Source organism: Lepidothrix coronata, unplaced genomic scaffold (genome assembly GCF_001604755.1).
Source record: "Lepidothrix coronata isolate B3197 unplaced genomic scaffold, Lepidothrix_coronata-1.0 Scaffold14, whole genome shotgun sequence".
NCBI lineage: Eukaryota > Metazoa > Chordata > Aves > Passeriformes > Pipridae > Lepidothrix > Lepidothrix coronata.
Window position 1 is genome coordinate 7,669,381 of NW_016690194.1, and position 24,949 is coordinate 7,694,329.

Below are 24,949 nucleotides of genomic sequence, written 5' to 3' on the forward strand. Positions count from 1 at the left end.
TTCTTGGCTAATATTAGCCCTAATTTTTTCAGCATTTTCCTTTTGGGTCATCATTTCCTGATAATTTTTTGAAATTTTATTTCTCCTGCATCTTTCAAGGACCATTTCCCACAGCATGTGCAAACACAGCTGTGTCTGCAAGGACTTGTTACCCTGTCACAGAAGAAATTACTGTCAGTCTGTCATGACTTACTCTTGTCAACCCCCAGCTGGTTTTTGCAAGAGTTTTTGCTCTGTTCTAGGGATCAACAAAGTGTGTCTCATAAAACCAGTTTTTCAACAGAGTAGAACAGATTATCACCCAGAGAATATTTTTTGTGCATGAATGTAACAGCAACACACAGAAGAAACAAATACGACATACAGTATTAGGCTAAATCTGATTTTTCCTGCTCTTGAGAGCATGGAGTTGGTTTCATATTGGCTTCAGCTTTGAATTCCCCTTTGCTTTAGTGACCTGAAGACCAAATAACTACTTTAGAAAATAACTGTTTTGACAGTTTGTAAAAATTTGTTTATATGAAGCTTATGGATTTGTTTGAGCTATTTCGAACTACAAAGCCTGGTTTTGAAAGGGATGCCTTTTTTTTTCTCCCTTGGATATAAAGGCTAACATACCTCTAAGCAAGATCATAAATGCTGATGGGTTTTGGTTCATGGAGAGCTACACAAAGAGTTAACTTCTATCTAGAATATGCTTTCTACAGAGGTTTTGAAGACTCTATCTAGATCTTCATATTTCTGTCAGTGTTGGATGTAAAAAGTAATTATTTTATAGCCTGTATTGCAATCTTAGTGTGTTCAGTCATCACCTCTCTCTGAAGACAGAAACTATTAAATGTTTAATAGAATAAAAATTTGCCTTTAGCAGTTTAGCTTTGTATCGCTTTCTTTGTCACCTCTCCCATGGATCTCACGAAGGAATAATACACTCAACCTGTGCCTGAGGAATACACCTGAGAGACAGTGCTGGAGCTTTCATGTGCCTGGGAAGCCAAACATACCACTGTGATGTAGTGAGATTCATTACAGTGCCAAGCATTCGCAAGAAAGTAAACTAGAAAAGCATTAACATAAAGAAAATTTAGTGTAGGACAGTAAAACATCATCATAAATGAAATGTAATGTAAGCTGAGAATTCTTTCTTTCCTTATGACTTTTGACAGGAATGCCTGCCCTTGGAGACCTTTTAATTTGTGAAGTATTTGACTTTCAGAATATTTAACAGAGAGTGTAAAACTCATGATCCATTTTTTTTATGTGCAGGAGAGGATTAAGACCATTTCAGAGAGAAAATGGCTTTGATGAGGAGGTCAATGTAGAGAATGTTCTGCTTTCTGCAGTACTTGACACATGCAGCTCCTGGGCCCAGCCCAACCCTCCTGCACTTAGATCAGTCCTTGTACTTCAGGCTACAAACAAGATGATAATCGTGACATGACTGAATTGTTCTTAAAGCTACTGGTTGTGTAAAACTGCAGTGAATTCTAGTTCTGAGCTTTTGCTGGTAGGCAGCACTGCCTCAGTAGTGGGGGGAGGAGGAAATTCTGTATTCTGTATTAAATAACAGTGAAGAAAACATAAAACAAAAATGTAACAAACACAGATTGGATCTAGTTCCAACATTTTTTCAAAGCTAAATGTACTTAGCTATAATGAACAGTTAATTTAATGACAATCCCAGAAGGCCTTCAAATCTAGTAAGAATAAAGCACCACAACAGGGGGAGAAGAAAAAAGGTCCAGTGAGGTAGAGGTCAACAATCTTCATATTGATACATGAACATGCTTCCACCAAGCCAAAGCTGTGCTGCTTGTACAGGGACCTCACATGGGAGTCATCAGCTGCTCTGCACTGCTAGTGGGCATTCCTGTATGTAAATGGCATTGTGTTGCTCTCAATTAACATCCTTAAGGCCACCATCTCAGGACATCAGGCTATTGATGCAAATCCTTCCACTGTGAGATTAACCTGATTATTTACAGCAGACATAGAATGTTGGAATGGGCTGATATATATTTTAATTTTTGTTCAAATTTGCTCAAATACATTAAATTAATGTATTTGATGCCAGCACTATGTAAAGTTGCAGATGACTTAAAAAAATAAGCACAGTGCCATGCAAACAGAGGGATATATTCCATCAGCTATATATATATCCATTGTAATATTAGTACATTTTAATACTCACCATTTTATTAGGAAACTGCAGTGTACTATAGACCTAGAATCACTGGATTTAGTTGACATAAGCAGGACTGACACTCTCCCTGCTCTTATCTCACTTGAAAGGTTAAGTTTTACCATGAGGTTTTGCAAAGGAGATGCTCCTGCCAGTGTAAGAAACATCACTCCATAATGTCAGAAAGGAACAGTTATATGTCTTTCCCATGTTTGACAAAAATCTTTTAAATCTTGTGTTAGCCAGACACTAGTTAAAATACATAAATTTTCCTTTGAGTGTAGATTGGGCCATACTTGGCTGAAGAAATATCATTCCTCCTATCCTTATGAATTTCTTATTTCGGAGGAGGAACCCTGACCTTGTATCCAGTGGGCTGCTGCTGTATTACAAAACACCACCAGTAAAAAGGGTAGAAAGTCTCCTTTTTTTTTTCACTGGCCTTACTCTATGCAGTAAAGATTCCTCATTTCTTTCTTACTCTAGAATCAATCAAATATTGCCTTTCAGATACAGATTTCTTGTGTGTGCACTAGCATTTGTACCAAGCTCTCCTTTCCTTTTCTATAAGGATCCCTCTGGCAAGGTAAGTATAAGTGATGTGTCTTCATGAAACTTGTAGTTTACTCCTGTGTTAAATGCAGTGCTTTGGGGAAAAAAAAGGCGAAACACATTTATATACATTGAAACACATAACACTTATCTGAATTTCACAAGAAGGAAGGCAAGTTGAATTTTTGGTGCTCTTTGAACCTATTTCCCTAATTTTTCAAATGATTTATGCTCTACTGTTTTCAAGAATATTGCTGAGGGAAATGCCTAGAGACTACACGTAGGAGTTGTCTTGACAGACAATACAGATCTATTTTGCATCAGTGCAAGGATGGAAAAAGCCAAACCCATTGTCTCTGGATAACTACTTTTTCATCTTTGCAAGAAAGATTTGTATTTGCTTGATAATTTAAAATGTCCTGAAGTTTTGTAAAATTACCATTAGGGGAAAATTTAATGTAATTTTGCCTAGGTAAAAAGATCCAGTGACTTCTACAAAATGACAGGAGCAAATTAAAAACATGTGGAGTTCTTCACACTATGTTTGCTCATTCTTTTTTGGCTCCTCTTACAAAAAGTCCCACTGGAAGCTGAATATGCTGTAGGCTTGCATAAATTAGAGCAGCTCTAATGTTCTTCTAATTTATGATTGTTGTCATGGGCTGATTCCCCAGAGCATAGTGAATTCTGCTCCTCAGCTTGCTGTTATCACTGATAATACAATATCAGCAGAACAAGGAGGAAAAAAAATAATAAATCAGGTATTTAACACAGTGTAAATCTGACGTAGGGTATAACTCAGGTGGTACCTACCTTCCAGATTCAGAGTCACCACTGCCGTGTCATCCTCCAGTCCCTCGATCACCTCACACTTGTACCTCCCGTAGTCCTCCAGCATTATGTTTGTGATTACAAGGGAGGCATCATTCTCACTGCTCTCCCTCAGGAACACCCTCCCATGGTAGCTCCCGTAGCTCTTCCTGTGGTGCCCCATGGCCACAAAAACATCCAGTTCCTTGAGGTAATCATAGGTGAGTTTGGTCCACTTGACCCGGATTTTGTGGGCTTCTGAGCCAGCTGTTGATGTGTGTTCATGGTAGAATTTACATGGCAGTGTGATATTGCCACCCCGATGAGAGAAGATTTTGGCTTGTTCTGCTACCACAAGTAGACGGGGTCCATTTTCTGCTGGGATTCAAGGAGAAGAACAAGGGAAAACACCCCCCCCAAGAATTAGTTTTCCTTTTACAAAATGGCTGTGATCAATGCCATAACAATCATCAGCTATGTTATACATTAGGTCTGCAGGGTCATTAGGTCTGGAGTCATTTTCTACCTATGCAGTAGAAGCATGGGTAAACGAGTTGTAAATAATTATTTACTTAGCTGCAAATATGTCTGTGCCTACCCCACACAGGCAGAGGCCATCCTATACACCCCACAGTCATGAAGATGGAGTTGTGTAAATATATTTACAGAGTTGTATAGCTGATGGATGAATGTCATCATCCATAAAAGGCTCCACACAAACTTTCCGTGTTTTCCTGTGGGTTGTTCAAGAGCTGTGTCTCAATGCTGTATATTTTTTTTCATTATTTAATTTTTCTCCATGGACTCAGCTTATTCAGGCAACAGCATATAAACCTCCTCACAGTCTGGGATGCAGTGAATCCCACTCAGAAATCAGAAAAACCATCACAGTACCAAACAACATTATTTATATTGATGAAAAGTGTCAGCATAATTCTTAAATAAATATTTTAGACATTTTCTATTTGTATTTTATTCTAACTCTTGAGCATGATTTCCTCTTCTGACCAGAGTAAGGAAGTTCAGTTTATCTTCAAATGTAAAATCTGATCCTCTGTTGCCCACTTTCTTCATCATCTCAACTTGGTTTTTCCTCATCTGTTTTTTCTGATTTCCTTCCTACTCATCACTATTTTATCTCTGATATTTTGATCTCACTTTTCACTCAAACCTGTATTTAACTGTCTGGCTCTGGCTCTTCTTCTCACCCCAGACTTCCTGCTTTCCTTCTCCCTACTAGGTCACTACAGCAGATGTTGCTCTGTGAAATTATTACACTTATGACAGGCAGCTGGAGCAGGTGCTCGCTTCCAATCCTGAGTCTCTGGGGTTTTTACAGGGAAAACTCTGGGAAATGCAGATTTCATGTGGCAGTCAGCAGAAGTGTCCAAAAGTGGGAACTTTTGGTAACTCTTGCCTTTCAACTCATGCAAAGTTTGCAAAACTGATTCAGCAAGCTCAGTGATTCTGTTGGTGTTGCTGCCCTCAACCACTGAGACATTGACTGAAACCAGCAATGAATCAGCTCACTGGGGAAACAGTCTGCGTTAACAGGTTGTGAAGAAAGACTTTGCAATCCCCCATGTGCCTTCAGCAAGTAACTATAACTGCTTAGAAATGTGATTCCTGGCTCTGACGTTCAGTCTGGCTCTCTCTAAATTCAGGAAAAAACATTTGGGATAAGCTCCCAGAAGTAGAGGCCGCTGAGAGGATGATCCTGTGAAGGCCAGCAGCAATTTTCTGCTGGTGTGTCCACAGCTTCAGGGGTTAAAGGGAGATGTTCAGATCTGTAGCTCATAAGTATCTTCAGACAGTCCCAGGCTTCTGAGCTTTCTTGACAGGTCTGCAGCTGAATAATATATTCACCTAAATTGCAGCCTCAGATGGATTTCACTCCCTGTCCACACTAACTACACCAAGTAGCAAAGGGGACACCAGGGTAATGCAGTATTTTATGGTTATACAAACACATTCAGGAGTGATAATTGCAAAGACAATCTTTCTTTGTCCAAATGTGCACCTGCTTAAGGAAAAGCAGGTATGCCAAAGGTATAGCTCTTTGTCAGGAGGTGCTGTGTCAGGAGCATTTCTATTGCCTGTGTGGGACAAGGCCCCAGCTTCCTCAAGAATGAACAAGCTGGATCACTGAAAGGTGTTTTACTAGGATGAGTGGCCTTCCTGCCTAGTGAAAAATCATTGCTGCAGAGCAGATCCCCTGCAGCCACATATAACTGGTTTTCTTTCCCACTGCCTTTCTTCCCAGAGGCTTAGGACTGCTCCAATAACCCATCTTCCCCCTTTCAGAGGAAAGCATTCAAGGAGAGAGGTGAGGCAAGGCACCATGGAAAGTGTTACCAACAGTTTCCACAGGAGGAGGAGAAGGAGGAAAGTGAAGACAGCCAGCACAGTTTTTCTGTGAATTTTCCTGTTTCCTTGGGGACAAAGACATTCCACAGACTCCTGTACACCTTGGGAGGAGAAATGTTATGCTTTGGGGTGCTTATTACCGAGAAATCTGAATAAGAGCTCAACTGTGTTGGGTCTTTCATACTGGAATGGTCAAGTTAATACATATTAGCAGGAGGGAGAGTCTGACTCAGGCTGCTAATGCTCTGTCTTTCTAACAACAGCTCTCCTCTGTCAGCAAGGCATGGAGATCTGCCTAGAGCACTGTCATCTCTGATTCCATTGTCAGCATCCTAACGGGGTGGTGTTTCCCAGCTCTTCTGGCCCTTTGCAACAGCCATTACCTGATCACAACCTGGGAAAGGAGAGGAAAACCCGACTTTTCTCATTGCAGATCATCTCTCAAGTCCCTGGAGACTCCAAGGGAGATGCAACACTTGAAATATGCCTGTGCCCTCGAGTATTATAAAAGCCAGTTCTTTTTTACACAAAATGAGATGATGTGCCCTTCTGGCAGAGAATTATATTGCTGCTGCTCCCAGATGTAGGAGGTGAGGAAGAATCTCTGGCTTTCGAGGCAAAGAAAATATCAGACTGGGGAATGATGCATAGCTTCTCTTTGGGCTAGAGGATATGCAAACAGCAGGGATTCACGATTAAAAATGAGATGACTGGGGTTTGGCAAGAGGCCAAGAGGTCATTATTGTGCCATAGCCAGTCAGAAGCAGGGCCAAATTGACCTAACTGCACATTTTTGGGAGTGTGGCAAAAAGAATGGTCTTGGTCTTCCTGGAGTTGATGAATTAAAAAAAACAAAACATCAAATCATAACAAACCAAAGACAGAGCAAACCAGAATCTCTTAATTTACAATATGTTTAACACTCTGGATGCAGCTCTCTGGCTTACTGCTGTGAAAGTAAGCTCAAATGAGTAATGACTCCTACTTCCTGGCATCCTTAATACAATGAGAACTATTTGTTGTGATCTGGTCATGGAAGATGGAGTTAACACTTTTTTGAAGGGTTGTCAGAGTAGCTCCCTGACTGATTTCCTCATGGTGTTTCTGACAAGTCTCTGCCTCCTGAATAAAATTATTTTTGCTTCTAAATGGCAGGAATATCTAAACAAAGACAACAAGAAGGAAAGGCATGGGACACGTGAGTGTTGTCACAGAGTCTAGCACGTCACTTGAGGAAGATAACGGTTCTTTTTCCCTACAAGTAGCATCAGAGTTTATAAGGTGAATGGCCAAAAAACTGTAAGCTCTGAAAACCCCAAATTAAAGAGGTTTTAACCTCTTTAACAGGAGCTGTCTGCAACAGGATGGTTTGGATCCTTGCTGGAGACAAGGCAGACCACTGGCTTGGCCACTTCAGAGCCTCAGAGGGTGGACAAACGGTCCTATGAAACTTCCAGCTGCTCCTTCTCTTGGGAACCAGGGGTGGCAACAGCCTGGTGATTGGCTCTGGTTTCAGCTCCAAGGGCAGAAGCAGGATGAGAAAGGTTTCCCAGGTCGGGCTTTCACCCTTCCAGGCATGTTTTGCATTGTAAGACAGGCAATAACTAAGCTGTTAAAACAGGACTAGGCACCACTGGTGACTAATTTGCTGTATTTTTCCACTCCTGCTTCCCTACTATGGATTCTGACAGGCTGTGGCCTTTAGTTAATTCTTGTGGTGCAATTAGATGGATGACGAAGGCAGCACAATGCAGATACAGCCAAGCCAGCTAAAAGAGAGCTTGTCCAAGCTGTAGAAGATGTCCAGCTGTGCAGGATAACACGCAACTCTGGGAGCTGCTTTCCCAGGGAAAAACTGTGTCCCACAGATGAAAAGTTACTTAAAAACTTCCTTTGCTGTAACTCAGTGGTGCCAAATCAAACAGGTATATACTGCAGGTGAAAGGGTATCTTACAGCCTTAAGTAATGAGGCACTGCAGCAGCAAACTGTCCACCCGTTCTATCCTCTCCCTTTCTATTTCCTTGGCTTATTGGTTTAGTTCCAAATTTTAGTGCTGGACACATTTTAAGATATTTTTTTTTGTCTTTTCAGTAGTGACTTTTGGGTTGGGCCAGGTTTTTTTATTATTGTTTGAGCGGGTTGGTTTTGGTTTGGTTTTGGGTTTTTCTTTGTTGTGCAGTTTTCTTCTTTTTCCCTTTTTAATTTTTCCCTCTTAACTGGCTTCTGTACTCAAGAAGGATAGCGAGCCAGGTTTGTAAGGCCAAGAACACAATGTGGGGCAGAGGGAATGGGTCACACCACAACCCTTGGCAAATAGCCTTATCCACTTTATCCACCAGTAATGTCCACAAGTTTATGCTGACCTGGCTACGAAACTTGATTATTCCCACATTTTAATGGAACAACTTAAAAAGTGGTAGTAGAGAACAAGACACGCATTTTTACAGGGGAAAAAAAAATCATAAGGTCACATCATAGATATGTTTTGTCAGATAATGTATTGCCTAAAGGTTCCCACTGTTAGCAAGCCCTTAGGTTGATAATATTGTTTGCCATTCTACTTTAAATAAACACAGAGTTGTTTCTTGCTTTCCTGTGGTGTTACCAGGGTCTTGAGCATAACTCTCATGCTAAAATATCCTCACTCTTCCCATAGGACTGGCATCTTGTGATCCTAACATGCTTACGTAACAGCCATAAATAATTTATGTGATAACAATAATTCCCACTTGCTATAATATCTAAAGAAAACGCATTATTGATATTGTTGTATATGGATCTATTATTCAGAGAATCCTGAGGGAAGAACATGAGTAAGAATTACACACACACTTTTTTCCACATACTTCTCGCACATTTTTTCTATCTGTGTTTTAACTAACTAACTTTTTACTGTTGTTTTTGGGAAAAAAAATGTAAGAACTTTTGTATATCATCTGTAAAACTAGTAAAAGTTGTTCTTTTTTGGCTCAAGGATGAATGTCATTTTGATTGTGCCATGACAAAAAAAAAACCGGGCTCCAAATTCCATATTCTTACCTCTAATCTGACAGGACAGAATACTCCCTACACATTCCTTTTAAGTTTAATTGGTAAGAGAGATATTAGATAAATCTTAGTTAAAAACTTCAGTTTCCAAATAATAGTACAGCTAAAAATACCTGTTTTATAAATGACAGAGAAGAAATCTGTCTTTATAACAAAGACATTGCAAGATTGAGATAAAACATTTTTTAGCAGATTCCACCTACTCAATTTGAGTAACAAGTTGGGGGGAACTGTTAAAGAGGCCATATTAACTCAAGTTTATGTTTCTGGGAGACCTAAGAGCACATAAACCCATCAGGGAAATAACAAACTTCAGCTCCTCTAAATTATTGCCTCTAATAAAATTTAAGTATGTTTTGCTTTGGTATAGATAAATTTCATGAAGTTCAGGGCTCACAGAGCAGAACAGAACAGAAATCATGATAATGTCTCTGCACAGGAGTAAATCTTCAGGGGTGGCATTAAGACTGACAAAACCAAAATATTACGCATAAACGCTGAGGAGGTTTTCCAGTTCTTTAATTAACTTTAAGTTATATATATATATATATATACATATATATATATATATAAAATATGGAATTAGACTGATGAAACAAGACAAATTAATAATTTAAATTTATGTTTCATGTGAATAGTTTTGCTGCTGTAATAATATTTTACAACCCAAATATCCTGATACCTCTTGCTTAAGGTCTGATCCTGAACATGCAATCCTGAATGCCTTTAATAAAAGCGCTATGAAAATAGGAGGTGAGGCTGCTCTTTGCTGTCATTTCTATCACCTGCTGGTGCAACAGACCACAATCTGTAGAGCAAAACATGATGTGTGGATGTCAAAGGAGCAGCTCAGTTACAAGAAGAGAAAGCACAATGGATCATGGCGTTACCTAAACTGTCCTGAATGGCAACAAAACTATGAAGAAATTTTAAGTGGAAAAGATAAGACAAGAAAATGGAAAGAAGTGACAGACAAAATCATTGAAAAAAGGAAAAATGCAGAAATCTGGGCCAAAGGAAGGAAGCCTAAAGGAAAGTGGAAAAGCATAAAACTTGGGAAGACAAGAATTAGTCTAAGAGGTCATTTTAATAGTGCATTTAATCTCTTATCATGTTTTTTTTTTTGGCTAGTCTAGAAAGTCTGTGAAGCTTCTTTCTCTCTGTTAGTGCTGGCCTGTTTTGTAAAAAGGGAAGTGGGCTCATTATAATGCAGAACAAGTTAATCAATTATTTTTCCTTCTTTATTGATTAATTGACATTTTTGTTTGTGTGTGTGTGTGTGTTTTGGGATTGTTTGTTTCAATAGGATGGTATTAGAAAGTTTTCCATCCATTCCATGTGGGCACATTTTTGTGGTGTATGCAGAGGTCTTGATAGGCAAAGGGATGTGTTCTTGTATCTCAAAGGTAAAGAAATGCTGCATAATACAAATGTCTCATATCCAGAGAAAAGCTAAAATTTTAGATGTTGATCCTTCTCAAACCAAACTTTGTATTCTCATCGCCGCCCTTTCTTGTTGTATTTCTAAAACCTGAAAAAACTGGAGTAATTTCTAGGCTCTGGTTCGCCTCAGGTAATTAACTTAGCAATTAGTGCAATGTCTTGGTCAACTTTGCTTATGTTGCAGAGCAGCCACACACAGAAGGAATGCTCTTATCTGTGAAGGGTATTCTGCCTCTTTGGGTAATTGGTCAGCAAGTGGCACCATGAATAGTTTAGGGAGATACACAAAGTGAGCACTGGGAAGAGTTGTCCTCTCTCAAGGGTCACAGAGTCCTTCAAAAATCTTGTCTTCAAAAGAAAATATGAGTCTCTAATTGCACTGATATGCTTAGAGCAGTGTTTTCTTGTTGTGGGCATTTAAGTAGCTAGGGGATACTTTAATCCCATTTTTTCATTCACTGATTTCTTCATTTACAATTATGACTTTTTCTAAAGAGTGGAACTGGTATCCCCCTAAGGCACACAGAGTTTTTCTGGGGTGAGTGGGACAACACATCTTCTTTAAATTCAGTACTCTCACTTTTTTATCTAAAAAAAGTGAAACTAGAATGATTTTTTTATGCAGACAAACTACCAGAGGAAGGGGATATGGTCAGGCAGCCTGGGATAACAGAGCAGCCTGACCAAAACCGTGAAATCCACCACTGGCTTCAGCAAGGAAAATACAGTCACAGGTGAGATAAAATGCACCTTAAGATATTTTTATAAACTTTGTCCTCAATATTGGAATAAAACCAAAGAAGATAGAAACAAAGCAATTGGGCCAGAGGAAATGAGCTGAAAGGAATATTGTGAAAAGTTGGGAGGTAAAACAATACAGTCTATGAAATAGTTCCTTCTGACTCACAAATGCTAAGTTTGAGAGAGATGGGAGGAGTTTTTAACAGTAATGGAGGAACAGCAAATTGGGGTAGGTAGACCTGGTGGTAGAGGTATGACCTCATCTGTCACTTTAAGACAGTACCATATATTTCTACATGGCAGTAAAATAACAAATACATGTAAGAAAAGTAATTCGACTATTAACAATCTGATTAGTCCGACCTTAACAGCATACAGGGCCTTAGAACAATCTTTGAAGGGAAATTGTTGAAGAACAGATACAAAGTACAGAAAGAGGGATAAAATACAGTAGATACTTACCAAGGGGTGTCAGACTAGTTTGATATCAGCTGTATACTAAAAATAAATTTATAAATCCAGGGAAATGTGATATATCAATCGCCTACAGCTCAGGGTGATAATGGACAATACATGAGAAAGCCCAGTGGACTGTCTCCTGTATAATATCTGTCTTTAATATTTCCACTAATTTTACCTTAAATTTACCTTAAATTTTACCTTAAAAAATAATCATGACTATTAAACAACACTGAAGGGAAGGGAGTGGATATTTAGAAAGTCCGAAGAAAGAAGGGTGAAAAAAGTATGATAACATTTAACACGAAATGTATAGTCTACATTTTTAAGCCCCAGTATGAAGACTTGTTGATATAAAGCTTCTACTTGTTAGTTGCAAGTGACAGTGAGGGACATTGACTGCTAAATACTGTCTATCACAAGAGATTACTAACCAGCATTGCAGTGCAGGTGGGAAGAATGCAAATTTGATCCAAGGTCTGAAGAACAATGCATTGTTACCGGAAAACAAAAATAGTAAAGGCAGCCAAAGATTTTATTTGGAATAAAATCCTGGCTGGGTGCACCCAAGGAATATGAATTTGAATAAGAACCAGTGTAGAGATGAACTGCTAACATTTTCTGGTTACAATATCAAATTATAATTGTAATCTGGAGGTTATACACTTAGAGAAGAATTTGAAAAAGTATACTCAAATGATAGCTGTGAGGATATGGTGTTATTAATATTTTAAAGTGAACATCAAAGAAGACAAAGTGTTATTTGAAGCTAAAGAACAACAGTAGGGGAAGCATAAGGCCATACAATAAACGTGGAGAATTAGGAGAGTATTTTTCATACCAGAAAAGCCGGGTGCAATCAGGAGATCTGATCAACCTTTTTTATGAAATCAAACTTAGCCTGCAGGAGATTACATGAGGTAAAGAATGGGGAATATAAGAGAGTTTCCTTCACTGCCTCCAGAAATCTCTTTCGTTTCTATGTAGGAATTAGCTACACAACATTCACCCACACCTTTTGTAATTCCAAGGTATTCCCAGGCATGCAATCCAGGAGGAGACTAGCTACACATCTCTTGGATTTCAGATGAGGAGAGGGATGCCAGACTTGTTGATGTGATAAAAAATACCTTTTGTATGAAGCTACAACACATATGTTCCACAGTGTTCCCTGACCTCCAGCCCATTTCCAGGTGTAGAATATTGTGTTTATGCAGCTTTGGGGAGGGAGGAATCCCAACCCTGATGGAATTCCACAATGCAGAGAGGAATAACAAAAAGTACATGTGAAAATGGCAAGTCCCAAGCAGCTTTATTCTCTCTGATTTGTGGTCTGTGTATTTCAGAGCCTGAACTCGATGATGTACAAAGCTTATGGTAGAGCCCAAATTTAAGGCTTTATCCAGCTTTCCTTGTAAGAAGAAACTCCTGAGGTACAGGTGAGTTTCCATGGACCGGGAGAAAGGTCCATCTTGAAACTTCTGTCAGTTTTGAACTATTTGGCACTTGCACTGTACACATGCTGAAGAGTTGCTGATAAGTGAATGTATGACTTGTGAATTACACTGAACTGCTGACTAGTCCACTAAGTTAACCCTCCAAAAGAGATAAAGTTCAGAGAAGAGAAGCTGCATTATACAAAGGAAAGGCAAAATGTATGTTTATTAGAGATTGATGTCTAATTTGAAATTTGCCCTGGGGATCAAATGTTCATCATCTCACAACAGTTGTATGTCTTCATTTTGATCTAACACATTCATTTGACCTTCATCCTGAGAGTTTACTCAGAGGGAAGGCACCTCCTTTTTATTCCTTGTTTGACCTTGACAATCCCAGTGCTTATTTTAATAAGTGCAGGGTAGCTTTAACTTCTATGACTCTCCTGTGAACTTTTAAATGCTCAGCCTTCCCCAGTAACCTGCTCGACCTTGGTAATTCATATTTCCACAAACACTCAAATAACAAAATTTGCCAGCTGTTGAGAGAAAGAATCAAATTTTGAAGAGAGAGGGAGTGGGGGGAACAATAATTCTGTGCTTCTTAATTTTGCAGAATTTATTTAAACCAGCCCTGAGAAACACAGGAGTGAAAGCAGGAAAATCCTGTTCATTCTGCCTGTCCTAACAGCATAAACCCCCTATTTTTTCTTATAGAGGATGACCCTCAGTGACTGAAGCTGGGACTTTAAAAAACAGCTGCATTTTGCTGCAGACTCAAATCCTGCCACAGCTATAAGCTCTGGGATTCAAACATGAACCAAACAGGATTGTGCAGGAGGCCAGGATAATATTTAGTGTGAATTAAAGGTATGAGGAAAGGCACATTTGTATTGGGGTAAGTTACTTTTTTTTTTTCTGGTTTAAATTGTGAAAATATGATCTCAAATGTGCTGAGCCTTTTTAAATAATACACAGCAATAAATTTCTGTACTGTGAAGAACTATGTATGGCAGATGTCTTAAAATCAAATCTACTTCACAATAAACTTAAGTATTTCAACCCACTGCAGTTGCTTGTTACTTTAGAATGCATGCTTTTTGCCTTTGTCTTAAATCATGCTGTACTTTACTCACTAATATTTGCAAGGTTTTGACTAAGTGCTATTAAACAGTGCAATTTTCATTTTTTTTACTTTCCTTAGGAGTAAAAATAATGCAACAGTACCAGAAAAGAAAAGGTTTGGTCATCAGCAATAATAATACTTAAAAAACAGTGTGGCAGCATAAAAAAATAATAAATTATGAATCATTAAGCATATTATTCTGTCTCCCTCAACAACATGAAGATACTGGTATTTTCTCATGTGTTTCCTTACCTTGAATGTGAACAACTCGTTCATGCTCCAGACTGGACTTGTCAGGATGAGGTTCAGCCCAGCAGACAGAAATCAGCACCAGAAAAAGTAGATTCTTCATCTTTAAAGCCAAAAGAATCTTCTTCACTGTAAGGGCATCACATAAGGGGAGGCTTGTGAATTTTTGAAAACCTTTACAGTGTTGCACTGCACAACTTGTTAGAGCAGTGATCTTCTGAGGGTTTGTAACGTATTTAACCCACTCAGCTAAGAATGTTAGAACATCTGCTAATTTTTTGGGTGTGAAGGTTACACTTTTATTGTGGACTTTAATCAAATGAAACTGGCAATCCATATTTAACTCTGCCTGTGCAGAAATACAGCACAAAAAAATGAGAGTGCACAGACAAATATTCCTAAACCAAACTCCTTGCAAGACCATACCTGAGCAGTATCTTCGTTTCAAAACAGGTTCTGGTGTACTTTTGCTTTTCCAGACCTACTCTAGACCTGGTCTGAACATACAATTAAAACAATCAAAGCTGTATCACTGTATCTATATCCACTGCATGATGCAACTTGCTGGTGATAGACTTTCAAGATTAAAACAACCTTCTTGTAGGATTTGGCATTTCAATCAAGGCTGCAATTTAACTTAACTGTCAGGGTGGCAAGGTTGCTTGAACTAAGTAGTAAAGATGACAAAACATTTACTAGGCTGACTAGAAAGATCCATTTTATTTCAGATCCATTTACCATCTTAAAAGATACCTAAATTACACAATGAAATGTTTGAAACCATGCACAAAGTTGGGTTAGGTTAGTGTTGTATATGCTGCCACTGCAGTTGCCCTGATTGATTTCTCATTCATTTCTGCCTAGAATACTGACGCACTAACTTAGCGTGCCAGGTAGGGTCTCTGCAGTCAGCAGAGCTCAGCGCTGCAGGGAAAATCTCTGCCAGCCTCTGAGAAGTAATTAGGCAAATGAAGACCTGATATAGAAAAGGAGGCATAAAATACAAGAGGTTGGTTTTATGTAGAGGGTTTGGACTGCTGTGTGTTTTATAGCTATACGTTTCATTACTCTTATTTCTTGAAATAAAAGAGAGCTATTTCCCAACTTTGCCTTTCAAGAGACTAGGGGTTTTTTCCCCTCAATCATCAGATAATGGCAGCATTATTAATATACTTTCTAATGCAGAGATAATTCCCCCCCCATTTTCTCTATCAGATTTAGAAACACATAAAACACGCAGGGTACTCAGCCAAAACCGGATTCAAGGTGTGAGCTTCACAAACAGTCCCTGTCCCCAGACAGAACAAGCAGTGAATTGTTTCAAGTCTAGATCCAAATACTGTAATATGAACCAACCCCTACTACAGACTGAAATGCAGAAATGTCATTGCCATTTTTTCATATCAGAACATGCCTGTTACTTGCCTGCCCTTCCATTTCTTCAAAACCAGTTTGGGAGGTAGATCAAAGCCAATTCAGCATCCCTTAATCCTTTCTGTGGAGTGTCTAGAGGCAGCACAAGTGCTGCCTGCACACTGTTTTCCAGGTAGTCCACGCTCAGTAACTTAAGGCCACTCCCTCTTTCCTGGAAAGCTTGAGAGGCTGGTGACCTCCATTCTGGAGAGCAAGGACATATGTGGCTCCCTCTAGAGCACACCAGAACGAGCCTGGGCTGTCTGAAGGGTCACACAAAGGCAGCTGGGTGTTCCTCCTGCACTAGAGACTGCTGGCCTGGCTGCTTGGGAGGGCAGGACATGCTGGGGTAAAGACACACTGCTCTGTCACTCACAAACCCCATACCAGCCACACATGTGTTTCCTCCAAGAGTCAAAAATGCTTTGGGTTTGGGGTCTATGTTTTTTGGCTGTTGACTAATATTTATCTAATTTACCTATCTAATTCTTTCTCTCCTGGGCCCAGTGAGTTGGAGCAAAGCCCACAGGGGCTCTGCAGAACTGCCCTGGGAGAGCTTTAACTGCTCATTAACACTTGGCTTCTACCTCTCACCATAAACCTGCTCTTTTCTGTGGCAGTAGTGAAAAGAAATAGTCACATAACCACATTATATGACCTTTCTTGGGGACGGCATCCCCATCTCCACCAAGCTCTAAATGCACAGGGAGTGAAGCTCTGTTGAGGAGTAAGATTTGCCTTCTGGTTACATGGATGGAGAAATCCACATAAGCCTCCCTTCCTTGTCAAAGTCTCCCTCATGGGGGAAATTCCTCCATGTAGCACCATCAGGGGGTGGTTGTCAGAACAAATAGTTTCAGGTTGAGTGTGATGCACTGAGGGCAGCAGGATATACTTTTCAGTGATATTTACCTGTACCTTCAAGCAAATACCCTGTTACCCTACAGAGTTTATGTGACAGCATCACACAGGCAGGATGAGAGGTAGGTCAGTGATGACTTGAAGATCTGTTTTTCCTTTTCCTCAAATATCCTAGATGCAGCTGGACAGTTTTATACCATTCATGCCACAGACATGGACAAAATCAACTTTATGGTTACAGACTGACACATTTGATTCTGTAGTTTTTCTGGAGCAATATACCCAAGATGGTGGTGCTTTAGATTTGTTAATAGGCACAGATTATGCCAAGTGCAACAGCAGCTGAGAAAATATGCGTATCTGATGTGAGTTACAACCTTGTACCACTCTTCTCCTGGGATTCCCCACAATGGGAGCCACGGCATCAAGCCAGAGACACTTTACCAGGCCAAGAATCTGACCCCTGGTGTTTTGTGGATTATCCAAAAAGCAATTAGCCAGAGGAATTCACATCCTCAGTTCTAGCCAAAGCTCCATTTCTGCAGCAGTCTGGGAAGACGTCAGGGGAGACACGATAGGTGTGGATGTTTCCATATTAAAATTAATAAAATCTTGGCTGAAGAGTGATTTTTTTTTTTTTTTGTAAGAAATGGTAATGATTAGTCATACTCAAGAAATTCACACTAGTTTCAATTACTGCAGTTTATGAATCTCCTGTTTCTCTGGACAGGGACACATAGAAGCTGAGAAGTGGTTTTTAAAGGGAGACTTCAAGGCTCAGGGAAGTGTTCAAGGTCACTGTACCTTCAGTGTTTAAATTCTCAAGAACTCTCCATTCTCGCACACAATTTGAAATTTTGACATTAACTACCATTTTGTCACACTTACCCAGTCATATTCATCTACTACTGGCAAAACTAAAAGGTTGTAAAACACCAATGTTTGTGTTAAATATTATTTAACATAACGTTCCAAAAATTAACAGAATGCCATGAGGTAATTCAACTGCATAAGGGACAGGCATTTCTCTGAAAGGCAGAATACCGAAAAATAGCATTACATACCAATGTCTGTTCTTAATAAAATATTTCTTATTTACTCCTGCAACTACTCTCTGGCTACAGAATATGAGAGAATCCACTGTGTGAAGACAATGTCCACCTAACTCAATATTCTCTCTCTGGTAGTAGTCAATAGCCTTTGTTGTGGAATGCCTTTGTTCACAGGAGTTAATTTTGTCTTATATCACATACTAATATATTAATATATGTGATGCTTGTTCCCCTGAGAAGAAAGGACTTTTCACTTTTCACTGCCTGAACTCACAATGGCACAAGAGGATATGGTGGTACAACCATCACATCCTATGTTCCAGCTGTTGACACTGTCATAGAATGGATTTTATCTAACTCATAAAGCCAGTAAAGGCAGGGAGCAATGATATCTAAACCAAGCAACAGAATCAGTAAAATCACTTTTGATAATTGAAACAGCCCCCAAATCTTTGGGCTATTCACATCCATGCACAAACCTACTGTATAATATAAGCCTTTACAAGCCCACTCTCTGTGGAGCTCTGATCCATCTGAGAACTGGCATTAAGCAGAGAGAAACTAATGCTAATGAAATAAAATATGTGTATTTTCAGGGAGATGGAGCCAGCTGCAGTAATGAAGGGTCTCTTGCCTTTAGACACTGATGGTAGATAGCACAATAGTAGGAGGACCAGTCTAGGCAGTACTCACTCTCTTCAAAAGCCTTTCCTAAAACTGGGAAGTTGGAGAAAAATACTTCAATCTAGCTGATCAAACAGATTTCTCGTCTGTCCCAAGTCTCTTAAAGATCATACTTCAGAGACAAGGATAAACACTTGGATTTTGAGGCAGCTGAGTCAAACCATAAGAATGGAATTTGGCTACAGATTGTGGACACTTAAGTTATTGTGTCTGTAAATGAAACATTTACTTTTCACTAGGAGTCCAAACTATTGTTAAGATCAGTTTATATCTAACCAATGTGGTCGGTGGAAGGTAGGTGTGTGTTTAACTGACCCAGGATACCTTTTGTCTAATAATTTTTGTCTTTGAGTAACTACTCCTATCTCCTTCAAAGATCTTCCATTCTTCAAAGACAAAAGTAAGATACTCAGTTCCAGCTACAGACTTGAGACCTCTGTTCACAAAATCAAAAGAAAATACACTTCTTGTCACGATTGCCCTTACACCATCTACTCTGGATTCTGTTTTTCACTCATTTTGCTAGGAAAACAAGTTTTTCTTGGTGAAAGAGTCCCCCAGCCTATGGAATGATGGCAAGACAGATCCAGCAGGCTGGTCCGTAAGCTGAAGGGTTCCCACATATGAAATTTTGCTGATGCTACGGCAAGAAGAAAGAACAACTGGTAGCATGAGAATGATGATGTTTACATTCTCTATTAGAATGAATTATAGCTGGCTTTCCAAGGGCTCCTCCCATGACACTTCATTAATTAAGGTAATTTGGAAATTTGTGAGGCTGTGTGAGACTTGGGGCCATCCAAAGTCCAGACAGCTGCTGTCTGGAGAGCAGGTTGTCAGAGCAGTTCTCTAACCCAGGGCAGAACAGCTCAGTGCAAAAGAAGCATGACCATTCAAAGGCATCTGAAACCCCCTGCAGACTATTAATTCCCTGGGAAGAATGCTTATAAATTGCTTGTAGAGAGAAAGAAAATGTCTTAATGGTTTTTGAAGTGTCTGCCTTGCATTAGATATGAAATTTATTCCAGATGCAGGAGGGTAACAGTACTTTTGACTTTATTCATAGGGTATAGCCAAGGTCATGTGGTCTGGCTTTAGGACTAAATGCTAGAAAATTTGGTACTCTAGGTTGGATACAAACAGGAGTACAGAAAATGTGCTGTAAGGACTCCCTGATGGAGTACAGACTACTCAGTTCTTGGAGTAGTTTTCTTTCTTAGTTTTGTTGGAGTTTTGTTTATTTACTTGTTCGGTTTTGATTTTGATTTTTTGGTTTTGTTTTTTGTTTTTTTAAATAATGAACTATATAACTTGATCTCCCTCTTCCGTTTTTCTTGCCTTTCGGTCATATTTACAAAACTGGCTTTTCATCAGGACCTTGCTGCTTTCTGGGTCCATTACTATCACCTAAACCTCTTCTTCAAGATACTTTCTTGGTGGGAGTTATATTTCCCAATGCCCTGCATAATTTCTGCAAGGCCACCCACTTTGGGAAAGTTCTGCCAGGGTTTTTTTCTGCTTCTCTAACTTTCACTTATTGATGCTTCCAGTTCTACCCATTCTTTTTGTGATCCTTGGATTTCTACAGGGACACAAACATTTTAAATTTCTAGTGTTCTGTCACTCTACCAAAGGTAAATGAAAGCTGGATGCCTGTCTTCTTTATATAATTGAAAAAATAAATCTCATATAGTTTATATAATTAGGTAGGTTCTTAAAATCTGTTTTTTTAACTTGTTTATTGTATCTTCTTCTTCTTCTTTTTCCTGTTTTTGGGAATTTGAACTACTTTCTGTATCTAAACTTGTAGTGCTAGATTTCATGCTCTTAACTGAATGTTTAGTCCAATCTAAGCACCATTTTAGATCAGTCAGACAGAATTTTTGAGGTTTTTGTGTACAGAGAAAAAGCAAAGAATTTACCCAAAGCCAACCCAAGTGAGTTGGCTTTTTGACATTTATTTAATTAGGATCATTTTCACATTTAATTAATTCAGGCTGGGACATTTGGGCAGAGAGGCTCTAGGACATTCGCGTTACTAAGTACTAAAACAGTACTACATTTGTTGCCTCTAAACTCTATCAGATGCAGGGCCCAGGATGACAAGAAACAGGTTTTTAAACTAGTAAACTTACTTCATAATTCTCTGTGGTGAATGGTTGCTCATCCTTCCTGCAACTCAAGCCGTGTCTCCCCCAAGAGACCTTCCATGCTCTCAACCACTTAAAATATGATGATGTTTTGAAGCAGATCTAAAAGATGCGTCTACACAATCTAAGTCTCCTCCACTTTCTATCAAGTACATGCACAAACTTGGTGGAAAATCTGTTATTGCACATGAAAAACAAAATCAGCCCCAAACACAACCCCTCCTATAAGGACAAAGGAAAGTTTCTTTTCTGTAAATATGGCAAAAAAGAATGAATTCAAGAGAAGCTAGGAAAATCACCTACTGATACTCAGTGTAGAAATTCCATGTCACTGCAGGCAGCTGGTTTTTAAACCTATTCAAGCTTTTTGATAAGTCATTCAAATCAAATGATCTAATTGCCCCTTAAAATTTAGTCTTTAGACATTTCGCTCAGGAAATATTTTTAAAGTTATATGAATGGTAATGCTAGGAAACAGTCCATGAAATGATAACAATATGAGCTATGGAATAGGCCAGATGATATTTGTTTTATCAGGGGGAGGTGCAACATCTCCATTGTGACTGTCCCACATTAAATTTGATGGAGTTCTCATTCCCTTTTGCCAGCTAAGAGGACGGTACCAGCAATATAAAAATTAAAATTAAAAACATTAACAGTGCTTTCATATCCTTTAAGGATGCCACTCTGGGAGAGAACAGATGCACTGCCAGACTTCCTGAGTGGGAGCTGGTTTCAGCCTGCTGTAAGGAATTACTGGAAGTATAACATTTTTGTCATGGATCCTGGTGCAAAGCATAAAACAGGACTCCTTGCCCAGCCAGCCATGAGAACCTGGTCCTGTCCTCCCCTTTTTTTTTTTGTCATCTGAGAATTGCCCTGTTTGCACTTTTAATCTCATTGAGAATGACTTTTAACAAGCTATTCAGTTTCCTCAAGAAATAATAGCAGAGATATAGTGTTCTGCATATTTTTAAATTGCTGTTCCACATTGCCAGTGTAAGTTCCTGTTGAATCATTGTCTCTGAGAAGGTAAACACTTTAATTTTACAACAGCACTGTTTTCATCAAACATCTGCTTCTTACTGCAATGATACATAAGTTTTCTTTGGATATTACGTCACAAAGAATTGGCTGCAGGTGTAGCCAGATCAAAGCCATATGGAGATCACTTGTAAAAGCACAATTCTTTCAGCAATACTTTAACTGAATTTATCTGCAATCAATGGCAAAACATACTTGCTACTGAGATCAGTTATTCTAAAGAAGGGGAAGGTCTAGAGGTCATGCCATGAGTTCAGACTTTGTGTGACATGGGTTCAACTCTGCCCCCTCTACCCCTTGTGTAGGACTTTGAAGGGAATGTGGAAGTGGTGGAAAGGGTTGGTTTTCTATTTCTAAGCTCACTGTCAGTGACACCATGACCGTATTTTCTGTTGCTCAAAGGGTACTGTGGAAATGAATATATTTACAACTGAAAGGAGCTGCCACATTGCTGTAATGAGATATGTAAGTGTCTAGATCAGAAGGGGACTTCTTCATAAGGCCATCACTAAAAACAGCACACATTTTCACATTCTGAAGCTCCCTGTGATGGCTGTCCACATCTATATACACAGATAAACATGCAGATATCTACTTGTAACACGTTTCCTCCCGTTTTTCTTAAATATCTTTTCATTGCAGTATCTTAAGCCTAAGAACATTGGAAAAACAGATGAGTCATATGATTGTTTAGTTAACATCTCATTAGTTGAATTCTATTGAGAACATGTGAACTTTTTTAAGATTGTGTGTATTTGTAAAAAAAAATCTTTCTAAATAAAGGCAACCCTTTCAAACTTTAATGAAACTAAACAATGTCACTTCAGTCTTATGCATACACTTTTTGTTTGATTTGATTTTGATTTTCAAAACAACCAACAATAGTGAGAATACAACAAATTCAAACTATTGTCTGAAAACCACTTTTTGTTTTGAGTTCAAAAATGCACTCGATCATTTATTAAAAGCAAATAAAATTTTGTTTTCTGGTTTGCAGTAATGATAACAGAGACTTGCATGACACCCTTGGTCAGTCAGATGTAAAAAGGTGCCAAAAATTACTCTACATTCAAAGGTCCAGACTGCATATCTACCAGTTGCAGATATTGACTTACAGTGATTGCAGTGCTGCACTTTGAACTAAGGAATTTAACAGCAACAGAATCAGAAAAAGACATTTACTGGATTCAAGAGGAAGAGGCAAAATGGGAAATTATCATTTAGGATAGAGAAGGAAGAGACTATTATAAAAGGAGACAAAGATTTTTAAAAAATGTGGATGGCACAGTTGTGCTAAACCTCAAAATTTATACCTCAGAGCATCACCAGATGAGTTCAAGGAAGGGAATCATAAAATAAGTGGATGGTTGGGTTGATGGTCTCCAGAAAGACTGCAACAGAAAATGGAAATTTTGGCAACAGGGCTGCCAGGGTGCAACAAAGAGCTGGGCTGACTACTGCATATCTCCATCACCTTGACAATCTCTTTTCCCACTCCATGTCACTGGCAACATCTTCAGGCATTCTGCCCACATCCCTGGTCCCCTGGGATCAGAAGAGAGTAGCTCAGATTATGACACATCCAGGCAAGGGTTTGTTGGGGCAATCAGACAAAATGAAAACCCATTTTACAAAGACAGACCAAAAGAGCTTGTCTTGGTTAGTCTGGCAAAATACAGCTGAGGAGGGATATAGTTGCTCTCTATAAATACATCAGAGTAAATGTCAGAGGAGGAAAAGAACATTTCAGCTAAGATTTGGGAACAGAACTAGTGGGGCTGTAAATAAGTTCGGACTGGAAATTACATGATTTTAAGGTGTAGAAAAATGTCACAGCCTCCATGAAGACATTTTAGTATGACGGAAAAAAACACAGCAAGTTTTAAATCACATTTTAGCATGGAGGAAAGAAACACAGCTAGTTTTAAATCATAACTTGCCTGCTCTTTGAAAAACTGCCTGGGATGAAGTGGAATGTGGACAGGAGAGGACTAGATTATGACACAGGGGATCCCTTTTTTTTTGTTCTTGGATACCTAATTTTTGGCAAAAGCCTTAATATAACTAGGTTAATCGATTCTTATCTCAAGCAGAATTTTTTCCTTCCCTGTTATGACAGGCACAGACTCTCCTGGTTCCTGCTATTAATGATATGATCCAATACAATCAGATGGGGCTTCCTATTGATCCACATACAGCTACAAACATGCTCCCAGTAACACTCATCACTGGTAGCAAAGCACCTTTCTCATCACTGGGACTTCTTACAAGAGATACCTCAAAGCAGCTTTTAATACTCTGACGGTTATCTGACTCCAGTAATTTCCTAAATGGACTCCATGCTCTAATAGCAACACCGTTCTGCCTGATACAGGTCATTAAATATCTGCAAATGAAATAGAGATACATGTGGCTGACTTAATGGTCTGTCTCTTGAAATGCTTAGTCATACAGAAGGTTTCTCTCTGTCTGCTGCAGTGGTTATGTGCAAAATGGGAAGAAGTCAGCCCTCACATTCCAGGGGTTTGGTAGAAAGCAAGCAAAATGGCAGTTCCATCCCCACTCTGGACCACTGAGAGTGATTTGAGATGTTAAGTTGTGAAAATAAAGATAATTTTAACACATACTTGTAAATCAAAGACAAAACATGAAAAAGAATGCAGGAGGTCCTCCAAACACTTTTCCCTGGTTTAATGCCCTCATAATGAAAAAGCACAAGGGCTTGAGGAAATTTCAGAAAATGTGAAACAGAGAATTAAGATCAACTGAATAATTTGCAACTGCTTGATAAAATCACGATGCAGCATATCATGGTTAACAAAACTCTCTTAGGCTGTGTAAGCAAAGGAGCTTGCAGAGTGTGCAGTTTAGTTGTGTAGTTTAGTGCACCGAGTACAATAACAGAAGTACGTTGTATTTTAAGTTCAGGTGTAGGAAGATGTGACTGAAGTTCTATATCTAGGAAATACTTACATTCTGCATCAGAAAAATAACGTATACATTAAGAAAAAGAACGTATGGAAAGCCACAGACAGGAGATAGTTGAGTTTAGTACATACTAATATAGAGACTGAGAGAACCAAAGTCTAAGGATTGGTTTTAATTCATAGGTATATGACATGAAACAGAAGATAATTTAAAAAAAAAATCCACGTAATTGTTAATTGAACTGTTCTAAGACTTATTTTTGGCTGCCAGTAATATCTGCTGGCTTATGGTCTTTTCTTTCAAGTAAAGTAAACCTGTGCAGGTTTCAGAAAAAAAAACCAACAGGTTTTCTTGACAATCTCTGAATTGGAAAGCTCAGTTAACAAGGAGATTGTATGGATT

General features: G+C 38.9%; 1 protein-coding gene across 2 annotated transcripts in view; it reads right to left on the reverse strand.

The window, feature by feature from the left end:
• The window catches only part of HAPLN1 (hyaluronan and proteoglycan link protein 1), a 53,542-nt gene that overhangs the window by 11,577 nt on the left and 17,016 nt on the right, over window positions 1–24,949 (reverse strand). The window contains exons 2-3 of one of the 2 annotated variants that reach the window (XM_017806047.1): window positions 14,419–14,544; window positions 3,548–3,919 (exon numbers count right to left, since the gene is read on the reverse strand). In XM_017806047.1, coding sequence (XP_017661536.1) covers window positions 3,548–3,919; window positions 14,419–14,518 — 472 coding nt within the window. In that variant the 5' untranslated portion in view covers window positions 14,519–14,544. Of the gene's footprint in view, window positions 1–3,547; window positions 3,923–14,418; window positions 14,545–24,949 lie in introns of both variants that reach the window. The other variant, XM_017806048.1, reaches the window with a different exon arrangement.